General features: G+C 36.1%; 1 protein-coding gene across 4 annotated transcripts in view; it reads left to right on the forward strand.

Annotated features, from left to right (window-relative positions):
* Positions 1-22,806, forward strand: part of sgsm1a (small G protein signaling modulator 1a) — a 131,229-nt gene extending 108,423 nt beyond the window's left edge. For 2 of the 4 annotated variants that reach the window (XM_073952078.1, XM_009301382.5), the window contains 13 exons: positions 1,107-1,233; positions 2,987-3,051; positions 3,176-3,321; positions 3,731-3,859; positions 7,660-7,842; positions 7,976-8,047; positions 14,076-15,371; positions 15,466-15,590; positions 18,358-18,440; positions 18,528-18,637; positions 18,719-18,815; positions 19,275-19,442; positions 21,612-22,806. In XM_073952078.1, coding sequence (XP_073808179.1) covers positions 1,107-1,233; positions 2,987-3,051; positions 3,176-3,321; positions 3,731-3,859; positions 7,660-7,842; positions 7,976-8,047; positions 14,076-15,371; positions 15,466-15,590; positions 18,358-18,440; positions 18,528-18,637; positions 18,719-18,815; positions 19,275-19,442; positions 21,612-21,700 — 2,690 coding nt within the window. In that variant the 3' untranslated portion in view covers positions 21,701-22,806. Of the gene's footprint in view, positions 1-1,106; positions 1,234-2,986; positions 3,052-3,175; positions 3,322-3,730; positions 3,860-7,659; positions 7,843-7,975; positions 8,048-14,012; positions 15,372-15,465; positions 15,591-18,357; positions 18,441-18,527; positions 18,638-18,718; positions 18,816-19,274; positions 19,443-21,611 lie in introns of all 4 variants that reach the window. The other 2 variants (XM_009301381.5, XM_009301383.5) reach the window with 1 other exon arrangement.
* Positions 22,807-24,177: the final 1,371 nt, after the last annotated feature.

Below are 24,177 nucleotides of genomic sequence, written 5' to 3' on the forward strand. Positions count from 1 at the left end.
GATACTGGAAATATTCCTCAAAGATTTTGGTCCATATTGACATGATAGCATCACGCAGTTGCTGCAGATTTGTCGACTGCACATCGATAATGCAAATCTCTCATTCCACCACATCCCAAAGGCGCTCTATTTTATTGAGATCTGCTGACTGTGAAGGCCATTTGAGTACAGTGAACTAATTGTCATGTTCAGGAAACCAGTCTGAGTTGATTTGCGCTTAATGACATGGCACGTTATTCTGCTGGATGTAGCCATCAGAAGATGGGTACAGTGTGCTCATAAAGAGATGGACATGGTCAGCAACAATACTCAGGTAGGCTGTGTCATTGACATGATACTCAATTGGTACTAATGGGCCCAAAGTGTGCCTACACCATTACACCACCAGCAGCAGCCTGAACTGTTAATATAAGGCAGGATGGATCCATGCTTTCATATTGTTGACCCAAATTTAGAATGTCGCAGCAGAAATCGAGACTCATCATTCCAGGCACCATTTTTCCTATCTTATATTGTCCAATTTTGGTGAGCTTGTGTGAATTGTAGCCTCAGTCTCCTGTTCTTGGCTGACAGTAGTGGAAGACAGTGTGGTCTTCTGCTGCTGTAGCCCATCCGCCTCAAACTTGTGCTTTCAGAGTTGGTCTTCTGCATATCTTGTTATAATGAGTGGTTATTTGAGTTACTGTTGCCTTTCTTTCAGTTTTCTGGCATCAAAAAGGCATTTGAGTTGCTGCCATGTAATTGGCTGATTAGAACTTTGCACTAACGAGCAGTTGGACAAGTGTACCTAATAAAGTGGCCGTGAGTGTATGTACAAATTTGTAATTTCAGTGGTTGAAAAAATTATATGCAAGCACTAAGTAGCCATTTTTGCAATATTTTGAAATACATGTTGCATATATGATACGTACTTTATATACGTGAAATCCAAATATGAAACCTGCGTGTCATATTTAATTATTTCACTGTATCAGATTTCTATATGGGTTGTGTTGTGTAGTTGGGTCTAATTGTGGGTTCATGTTGCTCTGCTTCTGGCTACATAAGAACTTTTTTTTTTGTAAATGTCAAGTAATCAGATCTATGTATATGTTTTTGTGTGGTAGTGGCACCTGAATTGATAGATCAGGGAGCAAACATGTGGCACCCGACACCAAGGAAATCATCGTGCTCTTCCTGCTCGCAGAATAGTTTCTCTGATGGAGCACAGCCCAATGGATGCAACCATGAAAGGTACAACATAATATTTGACTCTATTGAACCCAAGAGACATACTCTGCATGCCTTGTTTATTGTTTAAAAATGATAAGTCACATTGTGATTTTTATTTCAAATTTTAAAAAGTAGAACACATTTTATATACAGTTTAAAAGCCATATAAAAGTGAAGTTTATTTCATTGTTTCAAATGACTTCTGTGAAAAAATGTGAAACAAAAAGGTGAAAATGCTCCATCATTATAACTGATCATTTGATGAAATTAAACAACATACTTATTCTGGCAATTGTTGTTGTTGTTGTTGTTGTTGTTGTCTTAGGGTATATTTACTAACATGAACTAATTAAGAAAAATACTTTTATAACATTTACCAATCACAGTTTAGCATTTACTAATTCATTGTTAAATTTCAAATTCATGCTTGTTAACATTAGTTAATGCACCATGAAATAACCGTGAACTAACAATGAACAACTTTATCTTCATTAACTAACATTAACACACAAGAAATAATACTGTAATAAATATATTGTTCATTGTTTGTTCATGTTAGTAAATGCATTATCTAGCATTAACTAACACAACCTTATTGTAAAGTGTCACTGATTTAAAATGATTTAGTATTTGTTTAAAATGAATGAATAAATAAAATAAATAAATGAATATTTTAGGACTGTGATCATTTTTTCATCAAATGATTTTTTGTCATAGATTAGTTTGATATACTCTCAGACTTTAGGTGCATAACAGATAATAATAATACAAAAAGTTAAATTTAAAAATTAAATTTGATAAATACAATTACCCATTGGATTTGATTTGGTTTATTTATTTCGAACAGAAAGATCATACTTAAAAAAAACAATTTACAGAAAAAAAATATTCAACATGGTTGGAATGGAGCAGGATGAAGCACAAGCTTATTATTTTCCCCACTCCATTACCACACACATCCTTCATCTATTACTTCACCTTATTTCTTCTTTTTACTCGAGACCTATTTTATCTTTTTGGCATGTTTGACATATTACATGTTTGATTCCATGTGTACATTTACATTTTATAACATAGGCCCAAAAAATGCATAGTATTGCAAACAGCCATTCATTGAAATTTCATCATATCTTTCTCATTTTATCCTTTTTCAATCACCTCTATTCATAATTATATTCCTTTAATAAAATATATTTATACAACTTTTTAAATTGATTAATATCCTGACATGGTTTGAGAATCTGTTCTAGACTGTTTCATAATTTCACAACACATACAGACAATTTTTGTTGTCATAAAAATTAGATTTTATTCCCACAAATTTTAACGCAATTACTTATATATGGCAACATAAGAGTGTAAATATATGTTAATTTTAATATAATATATTATTAATATATATAATATACACATTGTTATATATTATATATGATTTTTTATATATATAACATTTATTGTCCAAGATAAATCTTGCTTTATACACTATTTCCACAGTTTTTACTAACTTTGACATTATTTATTTGCGGTTTCCAGCTAATTTAATATAATATAAAAATATAAGTAAAAATAAAAATTGGAAACAATACTTATACACTTAAAGGCACATGGTGGCAAGGAGTGCAAAATAATAACAAACAGGACACATTCAAATGTCTGTGTTACTATTAATTGATTAAATATTCTGTGCAAAAGTAAATATGCATGTATAAAACATACACCTAGATTAAATTATAGCAGTTAAATATTTATTAAAAAAAAAACATCTCTTCTGCAGGACCCCTCTGAAGTTGCTGTGTGACAATATGAAGAACCAAATCATCTCCCGGGCTTTCTACGGATGTTCGTATTTATTACTCTGACATTTACAGCCTCAAAACACCGACTTATTTGAATCAAAGATGACCTTCACATACTCAGATGTCTCTCTCATTCAATCAACCACAAGCATATTTTGCTTTTTCAGGGCTGGCGTACTGTCGTCACCTGTCCACGGTTCGCACTCACCTGTCTGGGCTGGTCAATCACACTATTGTGGAGCCAGATGTGCCCAGTGATGCCTATAGTGGCCTCACAACTGAAGTGTGGCAGAAGTTTCTTCAAGACTGCAGTGTAAGTGCACACAAACACACACACACTAACCCGCCTGGAGTCCAGAGAAGCCTCATTTAAATGAGCGTCTTTTCCAGACACTCATTAATATTCATTTGTCCCTAATCGCGGTTCTCTCATTCTCATCACATAAACAATATGTTTGGGTGACTAATGCTGAGAGCCTGAGTGCCAGAGTGACGGCGCTAAAGCATGCAAATCAATGTAAAATCCATACAGACGCAGCCTTATGGTTGTGATCCTTAGTGTGCATATATTGGCCATTGACTAATTGACTAAAACCTGTATAGTGCATATTGATTTGATTGAGTGGACAAATTTGCATGGTGATACATTGAAAGACTGTGTTTTGTTCTTTTAAGGGATTTGACTTGTTTTAGAGTCATTGTGTACTTGCTTTTTTTGGCAGACCTATGAAGAAAAGGAGTTGCTGCGGCTAGTTTATTTCGGTGGAGTTGAGCCTTCTTTACGGAAAGAGGTTTGGCCCTTCCTGTTGGGTCATTACCAGTTTGGAATGTCGGAGACTGAGAGAAAAGAGGTAAGTTTTGTTTTTTATTATTAAAACTGTTCCTTTAAGTAATAAAACCATAGTAACTTCCAAAAAACATATAGAAGAAACTAAAGGGTTAGCTCTGTATTTGTGCTCTTTGGATGCGTAATTCTTTTAATTCAGCAAGCTAATGATCAACTCAAGGTACTCAAAAAATTGTTGAGAAAGTTAAAGGCCAGGCAAAGTAGAGCAGTAGGTAGTGCTGTTGCCTCACAGCATGAAGGTCGCTGGTTTGAGCCTCGGCTGGGTCAGTTGGCATTTCTGTGTTTGTATGTTCTCCCCGCGTTCGCGTGGGTTTCCTCCAGGTGCTCCGGTTTCCCCCACAAGTCCAAAGACATGCGGTACAGGTGAATTGGGTAAGCTAAAATTGTCCTTAATGTATGTGTGTGAAAGAAAGAGTGTATGTGTGTTCCCCAGAGATGGGTTGCAGCTGGAAGAGCATTCGCTGCGTAAAACATATGCTGGATAAGTTGGTGGTTCATTGCGCTGTGGTGACCCCAGATTAATAAAGGGACTAAGCCGTAAATAAAATTAATGAATGAAGTTAAAAAGCCTTTATTAGCATAATGTGTGTAAACACAAACATATTAAAACAGCACACATGCACAGAAGCCTTACGGCTTACTTGCTTTGATAAGTGCATCAGTGTACAGACACAATCAATGCATCACATAAACAATCAATATGTCACATGACATGATTACCTAATAAAATCTCCAAACAGTAAATCAAAGATAATGATTAAAACATTTGTGTGTGTGTGTGTGTGTGTGTGTGTGTGTGTGTGTGTGTGTGTGTGTGTGCGCGTGCGCGTGCGTGCGTGCGTGCGTGCGTGTGTGTGAAATCAGTTGAATTCAGAATTATTAAAGCCCCTGTTTATTTTTTCCCCAATTTCTGTTTAACAGAGGGAAGATTTTTTTTTCAACACATTTCTAAACATAATAGTTTTAATAACTCATTTAAAATAACTGATTTATTTTGTCTTTGCCATGATGACAGTAAATTATATTTGACTATATTTTTCAAGGCAATTCTATACAGCTTAAAGTGACATGTAAAGGCTTAATTAGGTTATCTAGGCAGAATAGGGTAATTAGGGAAGTTATTGTATGATGATGGTTTGTTCATCAAACTCACATTAGAGTTTGAGCATGCAAAATTCTGTTGTATGGTGCTGCAAAAAGGGGCAGAATTAAACAAGATGATTAGACATTGAAAAAAGCGAGCGATTGGTCCATGTTTAAAATTTCTATCCATGTTTTGATCTTCGATTGGTCTCACACTATCATGTGAGGCAATTTTGCAGGTTAGAATTCACCAAGCATGAACTTTTCAACGCAGAGAATGATGAAACTTGTCGCACAACCTTGCATTTCCGGTCTGACGCATTCACACGCGTATGAATGGAAGTCTATGGGAAGAAAAGTTTAGTATGACCACAGCTTTATGCAAAAAGTCATTTTTAAACACTATTTAATCAAACCAGCAGCACACAAAAAAAAATATCACAAGGTGATAAAGCAGCTGAATAATATATATAAAAATATATATATATATATATATATAAAGCAAAAACTAAAGTTGAGTCAGCATCATAAAAGTTGTATTTAACCTTTAAACGTTCCTTCACAGCTTGAGTATGAAATCTCGCAACAATATACAACAAACACAAAACCTTTATGAAATAAATAAAAGCAAACAATCTGAATTTTCATTCAAAATCTATTTTGGTAAAACTTGACACCAAAATTTGCTATCTGTTGTTGTTGTATACAGCTATAAAAATATGTAAAACTATATAAAAAAAAAGCACAGCATTTTTCTGAGCAATACAACACTATACATTTAAATAACGGATTCTGAATTCTAACAGAAATGTGTCATTGTGTCTATTAAACTAATCACTTTTGTTATACAGATAACAAATGTGCGCTTATTTATTTTAGACATAGTCGTATAAGTAGTAGTATTTAATAATAGTAACGTTAATAGTCTCTCGGTATCTCTCGCCCGCACACTCGGTCTACCTCACACTCATTGGGTCTCTCTTGCGTGCACACTTGGCCTCTCTTGCATGCACTCGGTCTCTCACGGGCGCACTCTGTCTCTCTCACGCATACACTTGGTGTACCTCAAGTGCATTCTGCCTCTCTGCTTTCGCTTGACTTTTGTCCAGACTGGTGCCTCGTACATGATGCATTTTCTTAACGGTAATTGGTTGGCATCCATCAATCCCACAATATGCTGCCGCTATAAACTGGAAGATGTAGGCCAGACTGCAGCCAAAATTAATTAATTAACCAAATAACGGACAAACGGATCATATTTTAGCGGTAAAGGAGTTAATTACGAAGTTAATGGTCACCCACTGAAGCTAAGCAGAGCTGGCCCCAGTCAGTACCTGGATGCGAGACCACATGGAAAAGCTGGGTTGCTGCCACAAGTAGTGTTAGTGAGACCAGCAGGGGGTGCCCAACCTGCGGTCTGTGTGGGTCCTAACACGCCAGTATTGTGACAGGGACTCTATACTCCTCAGTGAGCACCGTCTTTCAGATGAGACTGTGACCTGACTCTGTGGTTGTTAAAAATCTTAGGAAAGAGACTCTTTGTCCATCATGGCCTCCTAACCATCCCCATATCACAGTTAGCTTCATTAATCTATCTCTTCTCCACCAATCAGCTGGTGTGTGGTGTGTGGTCTGGCGCAATATGGCTGCCATCGCGTCATCCAGGTGGATGCTTCACACACTGGTGGTGGATGAGGAGATTGCTCCAATGTGTAAAGTGCTTTGAGTGTCCAGAAAAGCGCTATACAAATGTAAGGAATTATTATTAGTATTATTATTATTATTATTCATATATTTAAAAAGTAATGTGTTACAGTATTAGTTACTGTCAAAAGTAATGTTACAGTAGCGCATTACTAGTATGTACTATATAGTATAATATAGTTAAGAATTCAAAAGTTAAACAAAAAATTGCATATTTTGAATTTTAGATTTATGCAGTATTGCTTCCATGTTGTGATTTTATTATTTTGAAATTGTTGGGTTTATATTGTATTTTTATTTACTGTTCGAAGATCTAATTAGGTAATCGTGACATATTGATTGTGTAAACTCCAATTGACACCCTGATGTAGGCAAGTAAGCCAGAACACATCTGTGCATTTGTACGGATTTTAATATTTTGGCCATGTTAAAAGTAAAGTTTGACCAAAAAAGAAAACTTACTCACTATTCACCCACCTTAAGTGGTCCCAAACCTTTATGGGTTTCTTTTATTCTGTTGAACATTGAAGAGATATCTTGAAGAGAGATGAAAACCTGTACAGGCTCTAACCAATTTCCTTTTTTTATAGTAAAAAAACACATACTAGGGAAGTCAATGGTTACAGGGTCCCAGCTTTCTTCAAAATATCTTCTTTTGTGTTCAACAGAACAGAAGAATTTCAAACAGGTTTAAAACCAAGTAAATAGTGAATAAATGATGACAGGGTTTACAGTTTGGGGTGAACTATCTTTTGAAGTTCTTGCTCTCTACAAACTTCCAATTGATTTCCCTGAAATATGCCAGCCAACACAACATCCAATTACTTGCCTTATCTTAGTTCTGACAAATGTGACAAGCGTTTAATTTTTCAGTCCGCTTCTTTCCAAAGCAGGGTTAATTGGATTTCAGATGGTTTGTGAATCAAAGCTTTCCTTTTTGCTATCTTCCGGCGTTCGTTGTAAGATAATCGCTTCTTTCTGCATGCTGCCGTCTCTAAAACATCTGATTTTCTGCAGGTGGATGAGCAGATGCGAGCGTGCTATGAACAGACTATGAGTGAATGGCTGGGTTGCGAAGCCATTGTTAAGCAGAAAGAGAAAGAACAGCACGCCGTGGCATTAGCCAAATGTTCATCTGGGGCAAGTATGGACAGCACCACACAGAGAATAATGCACCGCGACTCCACTATCAGTAATGAGGTGAGTGCAGGAACTTTTCGAGATCAAAACGACCTTGGCTGCAATTTACGATGGATTTTAGATTCCAGACTGAGATTTGCTTTTGATTTTATGCCATATTTACTTTGGGATTTTTGTTGTGTTTGTCATTCAGTCCTCGCAAAGCTGTAGTTCTGACAGGCAAAGAGATTCCAGGCTTCAAAGCGACTCCAGTAGTGGCACACAGGTAAACCTCAGACTGAATTTTACAGCCAATACTTAAAGTGCATTTGCTTAAAGTGCCCCTGTTTTGCCATTTCAAATATTACTTTTCATGCAGCCTATAATGTTTGTGAATATAAGAGGTAATTCTCAAATAACAAATAAATATATTGGTTCTCATTCATGAACCAAGCGCATGCAAATTTATGCATGAAGTGTGCATACGGACGTTTTCACGAATAAATCATAATTCATCAAAACTTAAATACTAAAATGTATTCCAAAGTTTGCCACCGGTGCCTTATAAACATGTAAAAAGAACCCTACATATAATTAGATATGCATATTACAGTGTGAATGAAAAGTAAATACTGTATAAAAATATTAGGCATGCTCCAATCAATCGGCCGGAGATCTGTATCGGCTGATAATCAAACTTGATCTGTACTCGCTGATCGTGCCGATCTCATGAACCAATCACAGCCTTTTGTTTTATAAGCAGAGCAGAAATATGTGCGCACCTGGTTTCTACATACAGCAGATACAAAACATGAGGAGGTAAATGATGTGTGGAGGTGTGAGGGATCACTGTGCTTGTGTCACAACAGCTAAAATATACAGCTGAAGTCAAAATTATTACTCATTAAAAATGAGTTTTTTCAACTCATTTCTAATAACTGATTTATTTTATCTCTGCCATGATGACAGTAAATTATATTTGACTAGAAATTTTTCAAGACACTTGCTTTACAGCTTAAAGTGACATTTAAAGGCTTAACTAGGTTAATTAGGTTAACTAGGCAGGTTAGGGTAATTAGGAAATTATTGTATAACATTGGTTTGTTCTGTAGACTATTGAAAAAAAAAGCCTAAAGGGGCTAATAATTATGTCCTTAATGTTTTTAAAAAAATTAAAAACAATAAAGACTTTGTCCAGAAGAAAAAATTTTATCAGACATACTGTGATAATTTTCTTGCTCTGTTAAACATCATTTGGGAAATATTTAGAAAAGAAAAAAAATCAAAGGGGGCTAATGATTCTGACTTCAACTGTATATAGATACAGATATGCATAAACTGTTTATACGTGACTTGCGAGAGTGATGGTCTCTTTTTCACAAACATTGTATATCCAGTGTTTTGAGCTGCTGTGACACAAACAGAGCTATTGCCCCTCTCTAGTGTCCCATCCATCCCTTTGACCTCTTCCAGAAGCTCCACAAGCCTCCCGAATATCCTACTTTCATCATGTTCACATGCAAATGGTTATAAGAGACATGTTTAAGAGATTATGTGTAACATTCATTTATTCTCTTAGCTAAGGAGAGAGCTCCGCTTATGTATCATAAAACTTAAAGCATCAAAATCGGTACTCTGTATAAGCTGATCACCATGACCAGGTATTGGTACTCAGTATTGACTGCAAAAATCCTAATCGGAGCATCCCTAAAAAATATATAAATGTATAAAAAAATATATAGAAAATACTCAATAGTAATACCTGCTCAACAATAACCTCATATAAAGGATGATTATTGTGTCTCAGCTTGTGTTTGGAGACATGACACTTGTGTTTCACGAGAGTGATGAATGGCTGCTCAGGCTCCCATCACATCGAATGTGTTCTATTGTGGTGAGAGGCGTGTTTTTAAAATGGTTTTCCATTGGCATCAAGTGTTTTGCACCGTTTATGTGCCTCGCGTCTTGCACTTTCCTGCTGTGCCTCGCATTTTGCATTCCTGCAGCTGGAAAAAGGACAGTGGATGCTTAGGCTAGCATCATAAAATGTAAAGCAATCTACTCTTTTGAAAAGTCTTTTCTAAAATCAAAACAAATGCAGCGAGTTTTACCTCATGTTTTCAGAACTGAAAGCGTGTTTCATATCTAACTGAATTAGACCTTAGTCTGGAGGTTATGAATATCAGAAGAATATACTTTATCGGAATATTTTCCAAACAAGCAGAGACGTCCATAAGCAGACCCATCTCTACTTTCACCCCAGGACAATCCAAAGTGTCTGTCTTCTTCACAATTTTTATACAGTGTTCTCTCCTCCCCACCTGTAGGTCGTCTTGTTTTAACTCCAACCATTTTAGGATGTTTTCTCTTTAGTGAGAGGTTTAGTATATATTTAGGTGCTCATGTTATTTTGCACCCTGTCCCCTACAATGCTGTTTTCACAACCAAAGTTATCTCTCCATAGATTCAATCTCTTCTGAGTGTTTACATACATTGCCATGATAGTACACTAATTTTAGAATATGTCACTCACTCTTCATTTTTTTATTTTATTTGCTTGTTTATTTTACAGGGACAATACACTTGACATTGTTATACAAAGATAACCGATGTTGTGTACATAGGGCATATAGCATAAAGCTAATTTGCAGCCCTCGTCCCTGGTTAGGCTTTACATTATAAAAAAGAAAATAATAATAATAATAATAATAAAGAAAACCGGCAAAAATAAAACACAATACAGCAAACATGTACAATATTTACAGAGCCATAAACATAAGATGCAAGTCCATATGGATAAAGAGAAATGTAAATGGGACCAACCTGAAAGAGTAATGCTTAATGTTCACATTGCTGTAAAGATTTCAACCATTCTTTTAGCTTTACAGAAAAAACTGGGAGTTCTGATTGTAACTTTAAATGAACAGGCATGGCATTCCATAGATGTGAACCTTTTACTGAAAAGGATGACTGACCCACAGCGGTTCTGCATCTGCGGATTCTACAATTCCCACTTACTGCCCCTCTAGTCTTCGCCCCATCACTACTGAATTTATTTATTAACTCACAAACTACAAACTTCATATGTGTGTTTTACATATACTATCAATGTTTTACACATAAACTCATTCTCCAGCAGCTCCAAACAATAGTGACCTCACACATTCCTCAGCAGAACACCCATTCTACAGACAGCCCCAGTTGTCACCTTTCTTCTCAAAATACACCACCAGTTGTAGCCCTTTTTCCTCAAAATACATATCTATACATCTCTAGATGGTTATATAGCTTGACATGTTCATTGCACACTTTTAGAGAATAGAAAATCTTTGTTACAACTTAGGCTCATTATGGATATGTACCGCTGTATACATTTCTGTAGAGTGCGAAATGCGTCCCAGGAGCAATTTTTTTTTGCAGTTTTTGTTTTTTGCGACTCCACCAGAGGTAGTTGTGTACTTTTTTTAGATCTCAAATTTCTCTCGCGAGTGCCATTCACACCTCCTGTTCTCGCTTAAATGCACCAGCAGCTGCTGTCGATTGACTGACTGACCAATAAGCCCTCTCCCACCCCCTTCCCTAAACCCAACCAATAGTGTTTTCAAAAGCACAGATTGACCCACTCACTGCCAACTAAACCGACCAACAGTTTCCTCAAAAAGCAATCAAGAATAAGCCCTCATGGCAACCTGATTTTTTAACACATTTTCAGTTCTTACCATGTTTTCACTGTCATTTGATTGTTTATTTTATTTTTTGCCGTTTTGTTTTATCTGCTTACTGGAACCGTTCTTTGTCAGACTCAAATTTTACAGACTGTGCATGTATGTTGCAGTCAACTTCGCTCTGCATCTCATGTCCAGCAACGTACGAGTAAGACACTGGGCAAACTGGTAACAGCAGAAAAGCTGTCTGTACAGAGGTATCGCGAAAAGAAACAAAAGCAGTCGGCAACGTCAAACCGCCCCATAACGTTCACTTTAAAGACCAAATGCAGTCATACATAGCTCTGGCTACATAATTCACGCTCTCCAGAAATGTATACAGGGGGTACATTTTCACAACGAGCCTGTGTTGTTTTTGTGAGAAGTTCAAATGTGCATATAAATACAAAAAAACATACCCAGTTATTAGTGAATAAGACCTAATGTCTGCAGGTTGTCCACAATTCCTGTGTAAATATGTAACAAATTTGCATAATGCTAGCCTATAGTCTTCAATGGCTGCCTTAGAACAATGCCTACTTTGCTTCTTATGCTTTAGCTGGTTCGTGCTGTCAATATCGCATCAAGGTTAAAACTATTGTGGAGAGAGAACATTTATTCAAGCTCAACTAATGCACAAAAACTCCCATTATAGTCACTAAAGCTGCAAAACAAACCTCTTACTCGTAATACTTTGTATCTGCGCTCTGTTTATCACAAGAGTGTAAAATTCAGTCACTAAGTGGGTGTGCATTTAAAAAATTTGGGCATTTTCAGTGACTAAACACATCTTATCAGGCATTGTGTTCATATGCTCAACAGAAATGTGTGTGATTCATTATTATTCTCTAAACGTATCAATGAGAAACACCCTTCTCATTTTTGCTACTGAGCTTCAAGTTAATCATTAAGTTCTTCCAGTGTTTATCAATGGTCTCTGCTTGGATTGATATGGTAAAATCAATGCTTTTGTTACTGTGTGTAAAATCTCTGAGGACTGAGGAAACCTCCAGAGCTGGCATTCAGATATGCTAATGGACCTTTTGTTTTCAGAGTGTGCTATAAGTGGTGGATCACACACAAGAGATTGGGCAAAGAACGATTTTAGAAAGAAGAAATCTTTGAACAAATTGTTTGAGAATCCTTGACAAAGAGGTATTGTGAAATGGAGATTATTGAGACAATTAAAGTCATTTTTGCCCATGGATTCATTCAAGGATGTAAATTTGGTTTGAACATTTGGGTGTTGAAGTGTGGGTCTGCTTCTTTTTTATATTTTTATTCCGTTTTTAAAAAAAAATTTTAAATCAGCATTTTTATGAACAGTGTTTGTTTAATCTCTCTCTAAATATCAACCTAAAATTCTTATATCAATCTAAAAATATGTCTGTCAACCAGTAAATAAAACATGTCATGAAGCATTAAAAACTGTTAAAATTATTTCACATTTTAAATGATTATAAATTCAGCTTGCATAATCAGGATCCACACAAAGGGGCTAAATATATTTGCTAACTTGAGCAATTTTTCATTTAAATTAGAGTGTGTCATTTCAAAAGATTGAATAAAAACATAATGGATTGACTTTTTGAACTACATATAAAACAATGCAGAAAACAGTTGGCAGGAAGAATAAAAATGCTACTCGTTCTTTGCCAGTTGGTGGCACCAGTAATAACCCCATCAGGTTTCATATGCAAAATACTCATCTGGCAATACACATTTGATGAAATCAACTTAAGCTTGCCTTACTCTGCGGCCATCTTTGAAATGCCTCTCGGGAAGTATGCTCGGGCGTTCTGTCTGAATGGGGAAACATCAAATGACCACATAAACTGTTGTAAAAGCACGCGTCTGTTCTGAGCTTCTCCCACAGAGAATCGTCAGTCTATAACAATCAATGATTGGCTCCTGTATTAGTAGGTGGGGCTTCATTCGCCATGTTGATCCTTACACTTTTCCCCATTTAAAACTATACATGTCTTGCAGATTCTATAGTCTTTGATAGTACACAATGCATAGATATTATTAACTTTATTAACTTTAGATAAGCTTAACATACGGCATGTTCTGCTTATAACTTTTTCTGACTTAAGCATGAAAATCTTCAAAAGACTGCCAACTTACATCCTAAATAAGGCTTTTTATTTAATGATGAAAATAAGGTTAACTAGTACTCCTTTTATTACTTATGTCCCATTTGACCAGTAAATTGGAATAGTCAGATTGACTAGTCATCGCTTAATTTTTAGAGCTGCTGTCTTCCAGTCAAAATCGAGTCACATAAAGAAACAAAGCATTCAGTGGTGCAAAGTCCGACGAAATATCTGAACATCTACATTTTGGGGCTTGGACCTGGAAACAGTATTCCATACGTCACAACTTTATAAGAAGATAGTAATAAACCTTTAAAGTGAAAATGGCAACCTAATAGCATAATAGGGGCACTGAACATTTTGATTTTTTTTTTTTGCTTCAAATTGCATGTGATAACAAAGGAGCTCCTCTTTGACTGATGTTCCTCACCCTCACACTCTTTCCTGATAGTTCATCACTTCCCAAAAGCCCTTTCCCTGGAGTAGCTTGCTTCCCTTTGGTTTGTTTCTCCAGGTGTTTGAGTCTGTTGAAGAGGTCGAGCAAATCGAGTCTGAGCCCAAGAACGATGTTGGCAAACAGGTTTGCAAAATCTCAAACGGAACCCCTCAAAATGGCACCAGCTCTCCAGACTCCGGCCACCCCTCTTCCAGAAACTTCTCCGTCACCTCTGGTCAGTCGGACTCCTTGAGTACAGAGGACAGCGGAATACATGAGCCAAACCTTAAAAGTCAACCGCAACTAACAGCATCAAAGGAAAAGGCTGCATGCTGCGGAGAGGAAGGTAAGGAGACTGAGGAACGTGAGACCAAAATGGTGATGAAACAGGGGGTAAGAGAAGATAATAAAACTGAGGTTAACAAAGTGTTATTAGATGAAGTGGTTACACAGGAAAGCAAAAAGGCCACTGAGGACTCTGAAGTCAAGATGGATATTTCAAAAACAGCCCGAGATGCCTTTGTGGCTTCTACAGCAGATCACAGCCAGGTGACCAAAATGGAAGTGGGCGAATCTCTGGAGAGGAGTTTGACATCGGAAAATGATGCACTGACACGGCATACTGAGCCAGATATTCCCAAAGCAACAGAGGTCATGGAATCGACTCCTCCAGAGCGGAAGATGAATGAGACTCGAGTAAGAGCGGACATCGAAAGGCCCCACAAGGGAATTAAAGATATTACAGCAATCCGAGAGCAACCTTTGATAGCAAAAGATCTTAAGGTATCAGATGCACTCGAGCAGAAGGTTGTAGCTGACATTCAAGTGTCTGTTTCAGAGGATACAGAGAAAGAAGCAACAAAAACCAATGAAACAAGCAAAGATAATGACTCTAAGACATGGATGGATGAGGAGAACAATGTTAGAGTGTTGAAACCAATTGATGAGAAGACCAGTGATTTAGCCGATGAAGCTGGTCCGACAGGAAAAAGAAAAGCAGATATGCAAAGGAAAGCTCCTGTGGTTGAGGAGACAGTCCCATTGGTGCATGAAGCTTTTAGCAATAGAAAGATGAGTGAAGCCCAAGATGAAACCGAATCAGACGAGTCTCCCTCTGCCATCGAGATGGAAGAGATTCCTACGGCTAAAGTGTGGGAAAGGAAAAGTTCGCCCAAAAGAAGAACAACTGAGCAAGCAACTATTCCTGCATTGGAGCTCCGACTAGAGGAAGCTCATGGAAAGCTCAGCTCTGAAGAAGTGAACCCTGAGAAGCCAGAGATGGAAAGTCTCTGCCCACAACTAGATTCACTGGCTGTAAACACAGAGAAGATTGAAGCTTCCTCTCCGGTTTCCTCTATAGGGACCACTTATTCAGTAAGCACTGGTTTCAGAGATATATTTTGGTATTAATATAGATGTTATGTGAATCAAGTTGAATTTTCATGGTCTGATACCCATGTATTTGCAGCAAGAGCTTTTGGACATGTACACTCTAAATCTGCATCGCATAGATAAAGATGTTCAGCGCTGTGACCGGAATTATTGGTACTTCACACCTGCTAACTTGGAGAAACTGCGCAACATCATGTGCAGGTAACAGAACCATTTCTACATTGAGTTTCAGTGTTCGAGCTTCAGATATGAATGATACTCTAGATCAAAGGTCTCAAACTCAATTCCTGGAGGGCCGCAGCTCTGCACAGTTTTGCTCCAGCCCTAATCAAACACAGCTGATCTAGTAGTGTCTAGTAGTCTTGGACACCTTGATTAGTTGGATCAGCTGTGTTTGATTAGGGTTGAAGCAAAACTGTGCAGAGCTGCGGCCCTCCAGGAATTGAGTTTGAGACCAATGATCTAGATCAGGGGTTCTCAAACTCTGTTCTGGAGGTCTGGTGTCCTGCAGATTTTAGTTCCAACCCCAATCAGTCACACCTAGGCTAGCTAATCAAGCTACTTGTAGGCTTTCTAGAAACATCCTTGCAGGTGTGTTGAGGCAAGTTGGAGCTAAAATCTGCAGGACACCAGACCTCCAGGGCCGAGTTTGAGAACCCCTGCTCTAGATTATATGACTTGAGTTGATGTGTGCTATGTTTTCAGGAATGGATGTGCAATATGTTTGGATACCATAGTAAATTTGTTGGCCAATGTTATAGTCTAAAAAAATGCTAAGTTGTTTTAAGCCTATAAGTCAACCAAACTGCTTTTTAACATACATTTAAACCGAATAAATAAGTTTGTCCATATTTGACCCAAGTTTGGTTTGAAACAAGCTGGAATTGTTTAGTGTGTAAAGTTTTATTTTTAGTTTATCAGTATCAGTCACAGTAGAATACGTTATGATTAAAATTGTTTTGTTTTTGAAAGCTTATCATGTCTGCATTCATTTAAATTGCACCTATTTTACCCCTTTTACAAGTTGTAAGATAAGCCTGTGGTGTCTCCGGAATGTTTCTGTGAAGTTTCAGCACCAAATACCCGTCAGATAATTTATTATAGCCTCCAGAATCTGCCCGTTTTGGTGTCTGAATACATTGTAGCTGCTTTTGTAGCCTGTGGCTTTAAATCCAAGTGAGCTGCCTCTTCCCGCCTACCATTCCCATCTGTGTGTCTGTTTCTCATTATGCATTTTGTCAGATAACGTAGACTCTGATGAAGCTGAAATACAGCTCATTAGTCAAAACACAAAGTAAGTTTATGTATTTGTGGTTGAGTTTATTCAAGCCATTTTGAAATGATGAGCCACACACATACACACTTTTACTGACACCATGCGGCTGTGGTGATTATAGCGGTTAAGAATGACATAATCGGGTTTACTGTCTTACAAACGTGCTCTGTTTTAAAAAACCTTTTAAATGTATAAAACATAACTTCACGTCACGTTGCGATGGGCCTCAAAATTACTGGGATTTGGGTCCTATTTTAACATCAGGAAATTAAAAAAAAGACTTGTTGGGTTTATATCACTCCAGGATGACACACACACACATATATCCAGTAGTGCACACACTATACATACAGACAGCTCTGTCCAAACAGCTTACAAAAGTTAATTTTAATCATAGGTGGCCTTTAACTAAAAAAAAATTGGAAAACTATTAGAATTTAAGTATATATTTTTATTCTTGTAAATAATAGAAGAGAATTTCCAGCACACATGTCTCTAGACATTTCTACCAAAACACTTTATTCAGGTCTTAAATTAACTCAACACACTTTGTCATCCACAAAACAATGACCTAAAAACCACAAACAGCATGTAGCATTACACATTGTTATAACTGCAATATGTGTTACTGGAATGAATCAGACATGATGCAGAATTCATCAATATTTTTTGTTGTTTATTTATTTTCATTAAGTTATTCCAAAATACAAGAATTTGTATACACACCATCTACTGAAACAGATACAACAGTAATGCTAATCTGGCTGGTTAAACAGCATTTTTAGATTTGAAATATGTTTGAATAAAATATTGCTGTTGAATTTTGCTGTCTTATTCTGTTTGCATTGTTATTGTTTTGAACATAAGTTTAACAGTTTTTAAAACAGTATGTACGCATGTGCAAAACATCCTGTATAAACAAAGATTTTTGTCAGTTGTTTTGTCTGAGTGAGAAAAGAATTCATAAAATTTAAGAGATGTTAGTCATTGAATGCATTTTGTGCCAAAACAATGATAATTGATCCTCAGTTTAGCCCACATAGACTTCTGTTGTGCTCACTGTGTGAAGAGTTTTGAAAAAGTGACCTAAGTATTGAGAAATTTGTCCTAGCGTCTGTAAAAATAAACTGTAATGCATGTTCCTGCATTATTCTAAATGCTTATTCTGTGAATAAAATATATAATTTTATATTTAACAAAATTATTAATAATAAAAAAAAATATTTTGCAACATTGAATCCTGCTGTCAAATTATTGTAAATACTGTACATTATATTATAGTGATGATGTCTTTGTTCACTTTAATTTTATTTTTCACACAGGTGATTTAGAATGGATTTTTTATTTCTGCCGTTTGTAACGAAAAAATCAGTTTATTGAACTGAACAGACATGTTGTAAAAATAAGTTATTTTTTTTGTTTCATAATTTGATTCATAGTAATTTACTTCATCTGGCAAATGGTATAACAAACATTCACAAATGACTAGGGGTTAGAAGATTATAGACACTTGGACCTGGGCTATTTGATTTAGTAAATAGTGTTAAACAATCATTGAAAAAAAAACAGAAACCATCTTAGCAATAACTCAGAAATCCTTAGAAACTGGATGACGAACGATAAAAAGCTCTCAGTACAGATGGTGTTATGCTGCAGCTCAAATATCCCTCTATTGACCGACTCTTTCTGCAGTTATGTTTGGCAGCACCTTGAAATTGGATATGTCCAGGGCATGTGTGACCTCCTCGCTCCCCTGCTAGTTATTCTAGATGACGGTGAGTCTGCGCTTTATTCATTCTTTATATAAAGAAGCTTTATTACATATTTGCTTTTCTCATATCAGTTCCTATTGAATCTTTCAGAGGCCATGGCTTTCAGTTGTTTCACTGAACTAATGAAAAGGATGAATCAGAATTTTCCTCATGGAGGAGCGATGGACACTCATTTCGCCAACATGAGATCTCTGATCCAGGTTACAATCTCTCTATCACATGTGATCAAACCATGTCCTTTAAATCTGCTGCATGGATGTGTAAACTCTGTTTGTAATTAGATTCTAGACGCAGAGTTGTTTGAGCTGATGCATCAGAATGGAGACTACACTCACTTCTACTTCTGCTATCGCTGGTTTCTTCTTGACTTTAAAAGAGGTAATGATAAATTTTGCTAAAACTTGCATAAAGAAACTGATAGTTTACAAATTAGCATGCAGTTAATCTAAACAAATTACTTGTATAAATGTGTTAAGTTTGTAAGATAAAGTAATATTCTGCTTAATGATTTATAATGAATGTTCAGTCTCCTAACTAGCAATTGAAATGGCCTCATCAATTGTGACTCAGTCATTTAAATCAGATTACTTTAATAATAGGCCAACACAAGACTCTGCACACATTAAAGGCTGAATATATTGTAATAAAAAACAAAATAATGAGGTTCTGCCCAAGGCCAAGCTTATAAAACGCTTGTTAGAAATGACAGCTCCCCCTGCTGTTCATAATATACAGTGATAAGTATAGGATTTGTATAATTCCTGTCATGTTTATTATGTATAACTCCTCATAAGTAGGTGGCTTCTTTGCCTTAACATCTGTGTTTGGACTCCTCAGAGTTGGTGTATGATGATGTGTTCGCTGTTTGGGAGACCATCTGGGCTGCTAAGTGCGTTTCCTCCAGCCATTTCGTGCTCTTTATTGCTCTTTCGTTGGTGGAGATCTACAGAGACATCATCCTGGAGAACAATATGGACTTCACCGACATCATCAAGTTTTTTAATGGTAAATATTTCTTTATATGCCTTTGTTTAACATACATCGTTTTGGGGAAAATAGGGTGTTGGGACAAACTGATTTGAAAAACTTTCTAAGTGTGCATTTGCTTTAAAGAACCAACAAGCTCACTTTCAAACTCATGCCAATCCATCTATTGTCCACTTTTTTTGCCAATGTGAGCAAAAAAAATGTGATTAAGCAAAAAAATCGAATAAAACAGGAAACCAATAATCATATAAATAGTTCTCAGCATGAGAAGTATGTTCTCAGTCAAGTCAACACACTAAAAGTGGCCAAAAGGTTTGTCTGACTTTTTATCTACCTGTAACTAATCATATACTTTAACTACACAATTTTCATACACCCTCCAGTGTTTAGAACAGGGGTGCCCAAATTCAGTTCCGGAGGGTCGGTGTCCTGCATATTTTAATCAAGTGTATGTACACTAGAAAGTTCCAGGCATGTCCCTTATAAAAAATAACTGCAGTAAACTGAAGTAAATCTGCAGTACAACAACAGTCCAACAGCAGTTTATAGAAGTGTAACAGCAGTTAAATGAACTACAATTGCAATACAATGAAGTATACTCTCTGTTCAAGTACAGTACAATAAAGTTCAACAGCAGTATAAGCTGCGGTAAACTGGAATAAAAACAAGAAAACTCTTGTCTTTACTGCACTTGTGCAATAGTGTGGTAAGAACTGTACTGCCCTTGTGTTCCAATGGGTTTGCTTTTCAACATCATCCAATAATATTTTGTACTTTCAGGGAGGTTTTTTGGATTAAAGTAATTTTCTAATTAGAATTTTACGAGTTTATTTGCAAAAACAAATAATTAAAAGCAACTGCGGTAAACTGAATAGTACAACAGCAGTTGCAATTGATGAAATTAATGTATTCAAATTAAAATGAATTAGAAAGTGATGTTTGTTTGATGAAGTTGGAATGCCAAAATAAAACCCCACCTTCTACTCAATTTTCTGTTTCAGTTGGAAATGCATAATAATACTGGGATAAAAGTCTGCAGGAACTTTCAATTCTCATGAACTTTAAACATGTTGTTACAAATTCAATTCAAGTTTATTTGTATAGAGTTTTTACAATAGTTATTGTTTCAAAGCAGCTTTACAAAAGGTTATCATTATTCCATTACAATCAGCTTAAATTTATATCAGATAACGTCACAATCAAATATAAAAGTTATTATTTACATAGTTCAGGGATGATTCTTCCATATAAATATGGATTTCGGTATTTTTTGAGTTCAGTGCGGGAACCCCTGTAATTTGCATAAAAAAATTTTGGAGGGTGGTGGAAGGGTCTCAGTGAGGTTCATCGTCATCAAAGCAGATGACCTGATTGATGGTTCATCAATGTGCACAAGAAGGAGCAGTAACTGTTTATTCCGGACGTCATTCAGAGTCGTAATTGTTGACCTACCTAGTCTACTGTTTATGCAATATAATGATATTGTGTAGTCCTATAATGTGCGCGTATGACTTTTTCCTCTTTCACATTTGCTTGTCATGACCACGTACATTATAAATAAAGCCAGGACACACTTTTGTTATTATCTATATTTTTATATTAATATCTATATGTATTTTTATATTCATATAAAAATTTCTCTTCTTACTCCTTTTTTGTCCTCGGCTTATCTAGCCTGATAGTTAACCTGATATTTTATTGCATATAGGTGATGTCTATGTGCACATGTTTAATGAAGTGTATTTGTGTGTTAAGTGCCTGTGTTGTACTCAAAGTCTTCGATGCAAATGACTTTTTAAAATATTAAAATTAATCATTTTATATATATATATATATACATTTGATGAAGATTGTAGTGATGTAATATTATTTTTATTATGAGTGGGGTTTAATTACAGTTTAAATATGGAAAATCCTTATATACTCTGAAAATCTATACCTTTATTCACATTACACCCTGCTGTTAGATAAAGATTTAGATTAAGGTTAGGAGAAGGCTACAAAAACACTTCAAATGCTGGAAAAGTTATTTGAAGTTTGTGATTTGATCTTAGGCTATATGTGTATGACAAGTAAAGTAATTATTTTAAAGGGATATGATTATTTTTCTATACATACTGTATTTCTGGTTTATTCAGTTCACTGGGCGGTTGATTTGAATAATTATGTCCTGTTTTTTTATTCCAGAAATGGCTGAGCATCACAATATCAAGCAGATCCTGACTCTGTCTCGAGACCTGGTGTGCAAAGTGCAGACACTTATAGAGAACAAGTAGCTCTGAAACCTCTCGTGTTCACAGATGTATCCCATCAGCCCTTACTGCAAAACAGGGAACATTTGACCAAATCAGTTTCAAGTAGGTATAGTGAAACATTTCCAATGCCAACCATCTCGATCTACCTGCAGTCAGTCAGTGTGCAATTATTAAGAGTCGTTTGGCTCTTTGATCAGGTTTTACAGTACATTACATTTTATAAGTAGGTGCTGCTAATGAGTGCTCATCCACTGCATGACACCGAGTTTGATCTTGTTGTAAATGCAGTCAGGATTACTGGGGATTTTGTAGGCTCCGTTTCAAAACCTAGTGAACTGCCTTGCTATTTACTGCCTACATTAACTGAAACAAAACCTCATAAAAGACTAAGATAATGCGATACTGATACGTAGCTCACACAAAAAGTGGGTTATAGAGTCTGTGTTAAATCAGATTCAACTTTTAGATTAATACACAAGTATTTATTGATATTTCTTGCATTGCCTACCATGAAATTATTAGACTGAGTCATGTTGCAGTGCATTCTGGGATTGTTTTCTCCATACATGCAGTGCTGCCTTAGAATCTGAACAGGAGGAACATATCATAGAAGGCAGAAGTGTGCCTATGGTGCCTTAAAAAAAGCTGCCTATGTAGAGCTCACTAGGTTTTGAAACAGAAAAGAAGTTCGGAACAGGTGCATTTTACTGCAAAAGCTGCCTTTTCACTATCTCTGACAAGCAAAACACGGGCAAGAAGTCTTTCGTTTTGGATTAGATTTAGAGTTATGCGACTGTCCAATCAGAAATGATGTATTTAATCAAAACTTATGAGCGCAAAGTTAACATTACTTAAATTTAAGCAGTATTTCCCCTCAAACTTTATCATGAAAATACTGTTTCTGTAAAATGCTGGTTATTATAAAAGTGAGAGAATTTTTATGTGAGAATTTGACGACAGGACCTTGAATTATTAGGAATATACCATATTATTAGGAGTATGAACCATTCCAATGTGGTCATGTCACTGGCTCATGAACATTTACTGCTTGTTATTAAACTATTTCATAACTGTAACAAGAGACAATTGAATCAAAAGTTGACGTTAAAACAGCTCTCATAACATTATTTATCAATATGTTTTTTGGATTGTCGTAAGCAATGGAAATTAGAAATGTAAAACGGGAAATACGCTGGGACCATTGTTATTGTTTACATCCATCAAATTGGTCTATACCAGGAATAACCAGGGTGTATTTTCTAATAATTTACTGGCTCAATTATTCCACTGACACCTATGGTTACCACTCCTAAAGACACTGTTAAAAACGTTGTATTTCAAGACATTTGTCAGCCTTTGTCCTCAAAGTGCTCCTGTGTATAGGACTAGTTTCTTACACATCTCATTCAAAACCTTCTGTTTTGTTTTGATTAGGGTTTTTGACAGTTTTTAAACCTTGAAATGACTGAAATCATTCAGCATAGTGACATGAAACTGTAATGCAGTGAAAACCTGACTGGAACAACTGTGTGTTTATCTGAAAAATAGGGGCTGTTAACATATGGCATTTTTTGCATTTATTGCAAATGCAGATGCGTGGTAAGCAAGTTCCAATAGAGAGTGATGCTCTCTTTTTTTTCCAGGCAGCGAGTTAAGAACATCTCAACTTTTCAGAATGCCACTAGTGCACTGCACATCATGTGACAAGAACAAACCAATCAGCTTTTCCTTTATGTTTTAACTAAAAAATGTGTATAATAAACACAGACTAATTACCCCAAACAAACACAGAGCACGCAAACACAGCAGCACTTTTTTTCTTTTTACGTAAATAAAGCATGTATCAGAGTTACAGCAAGGGTTTGTTAGTGGTGGCTCCTTGCACTATAAAAAACTTTAAGTCAGTATAACAACAAAAAACATAACCCGTGTTTCCTTTCGCTTTTTCTTGTTCACTCAACCTTTGACAGCATTAGCTGCACTGACCTAAAATTATTTGTCAGTTAGACAAAACATATTTAGTTGGGTTAACATAAGATTATTAGTTTTCTGTAACAAAAATTGTTGTGCCAAGATTGTGTCAAGAGTGAACAAAAAAAACAAAAACAAACATAGTTCAATTGAAAAAAAAAACTAAAACAGAGACAAATGCAAAACAAAACATTTAGTAGACTCAGAATTAGAAACAGGACAGGAGGTAAAAGAACAATAAATGTAAACAAGACAATGATCAAAACATGGCAGGATAAACAGGGAAACATGCTTTGTAATGCCTCACATGTGAAGCAGGCCTTCCTGTTTTTTTAGTTAAACTATGTTTGTTTGTTCTGATATTGTATTATTTTTTGTACCAATTTCCAAAGGGTTTTTTTTCCCTCAACTTCAAACATTTTAGGTCAGTGCAATCGATGTGTTTAAAAGTTGAGTACACGTCAGCGCCAATGATTTAGTGGTTAGTGTGTCGACACATGGCACTCCGGTGTTCATTTAGACCTGAG

Source organism: Danio rerio, chromosome 5 (genome assembly GCF_049306965.1).
Source record: "Danio rerio strain Tuebingen ecotype United States chromosome 5, GRCz12tu, whole genome shotgun sequence".
NCBI classification, from domain to species: Eukaryota; Metazoa; Chordata; class Actinopteri; order Cypriniformes; family Danionidae; genus Danio; species Danio rerio.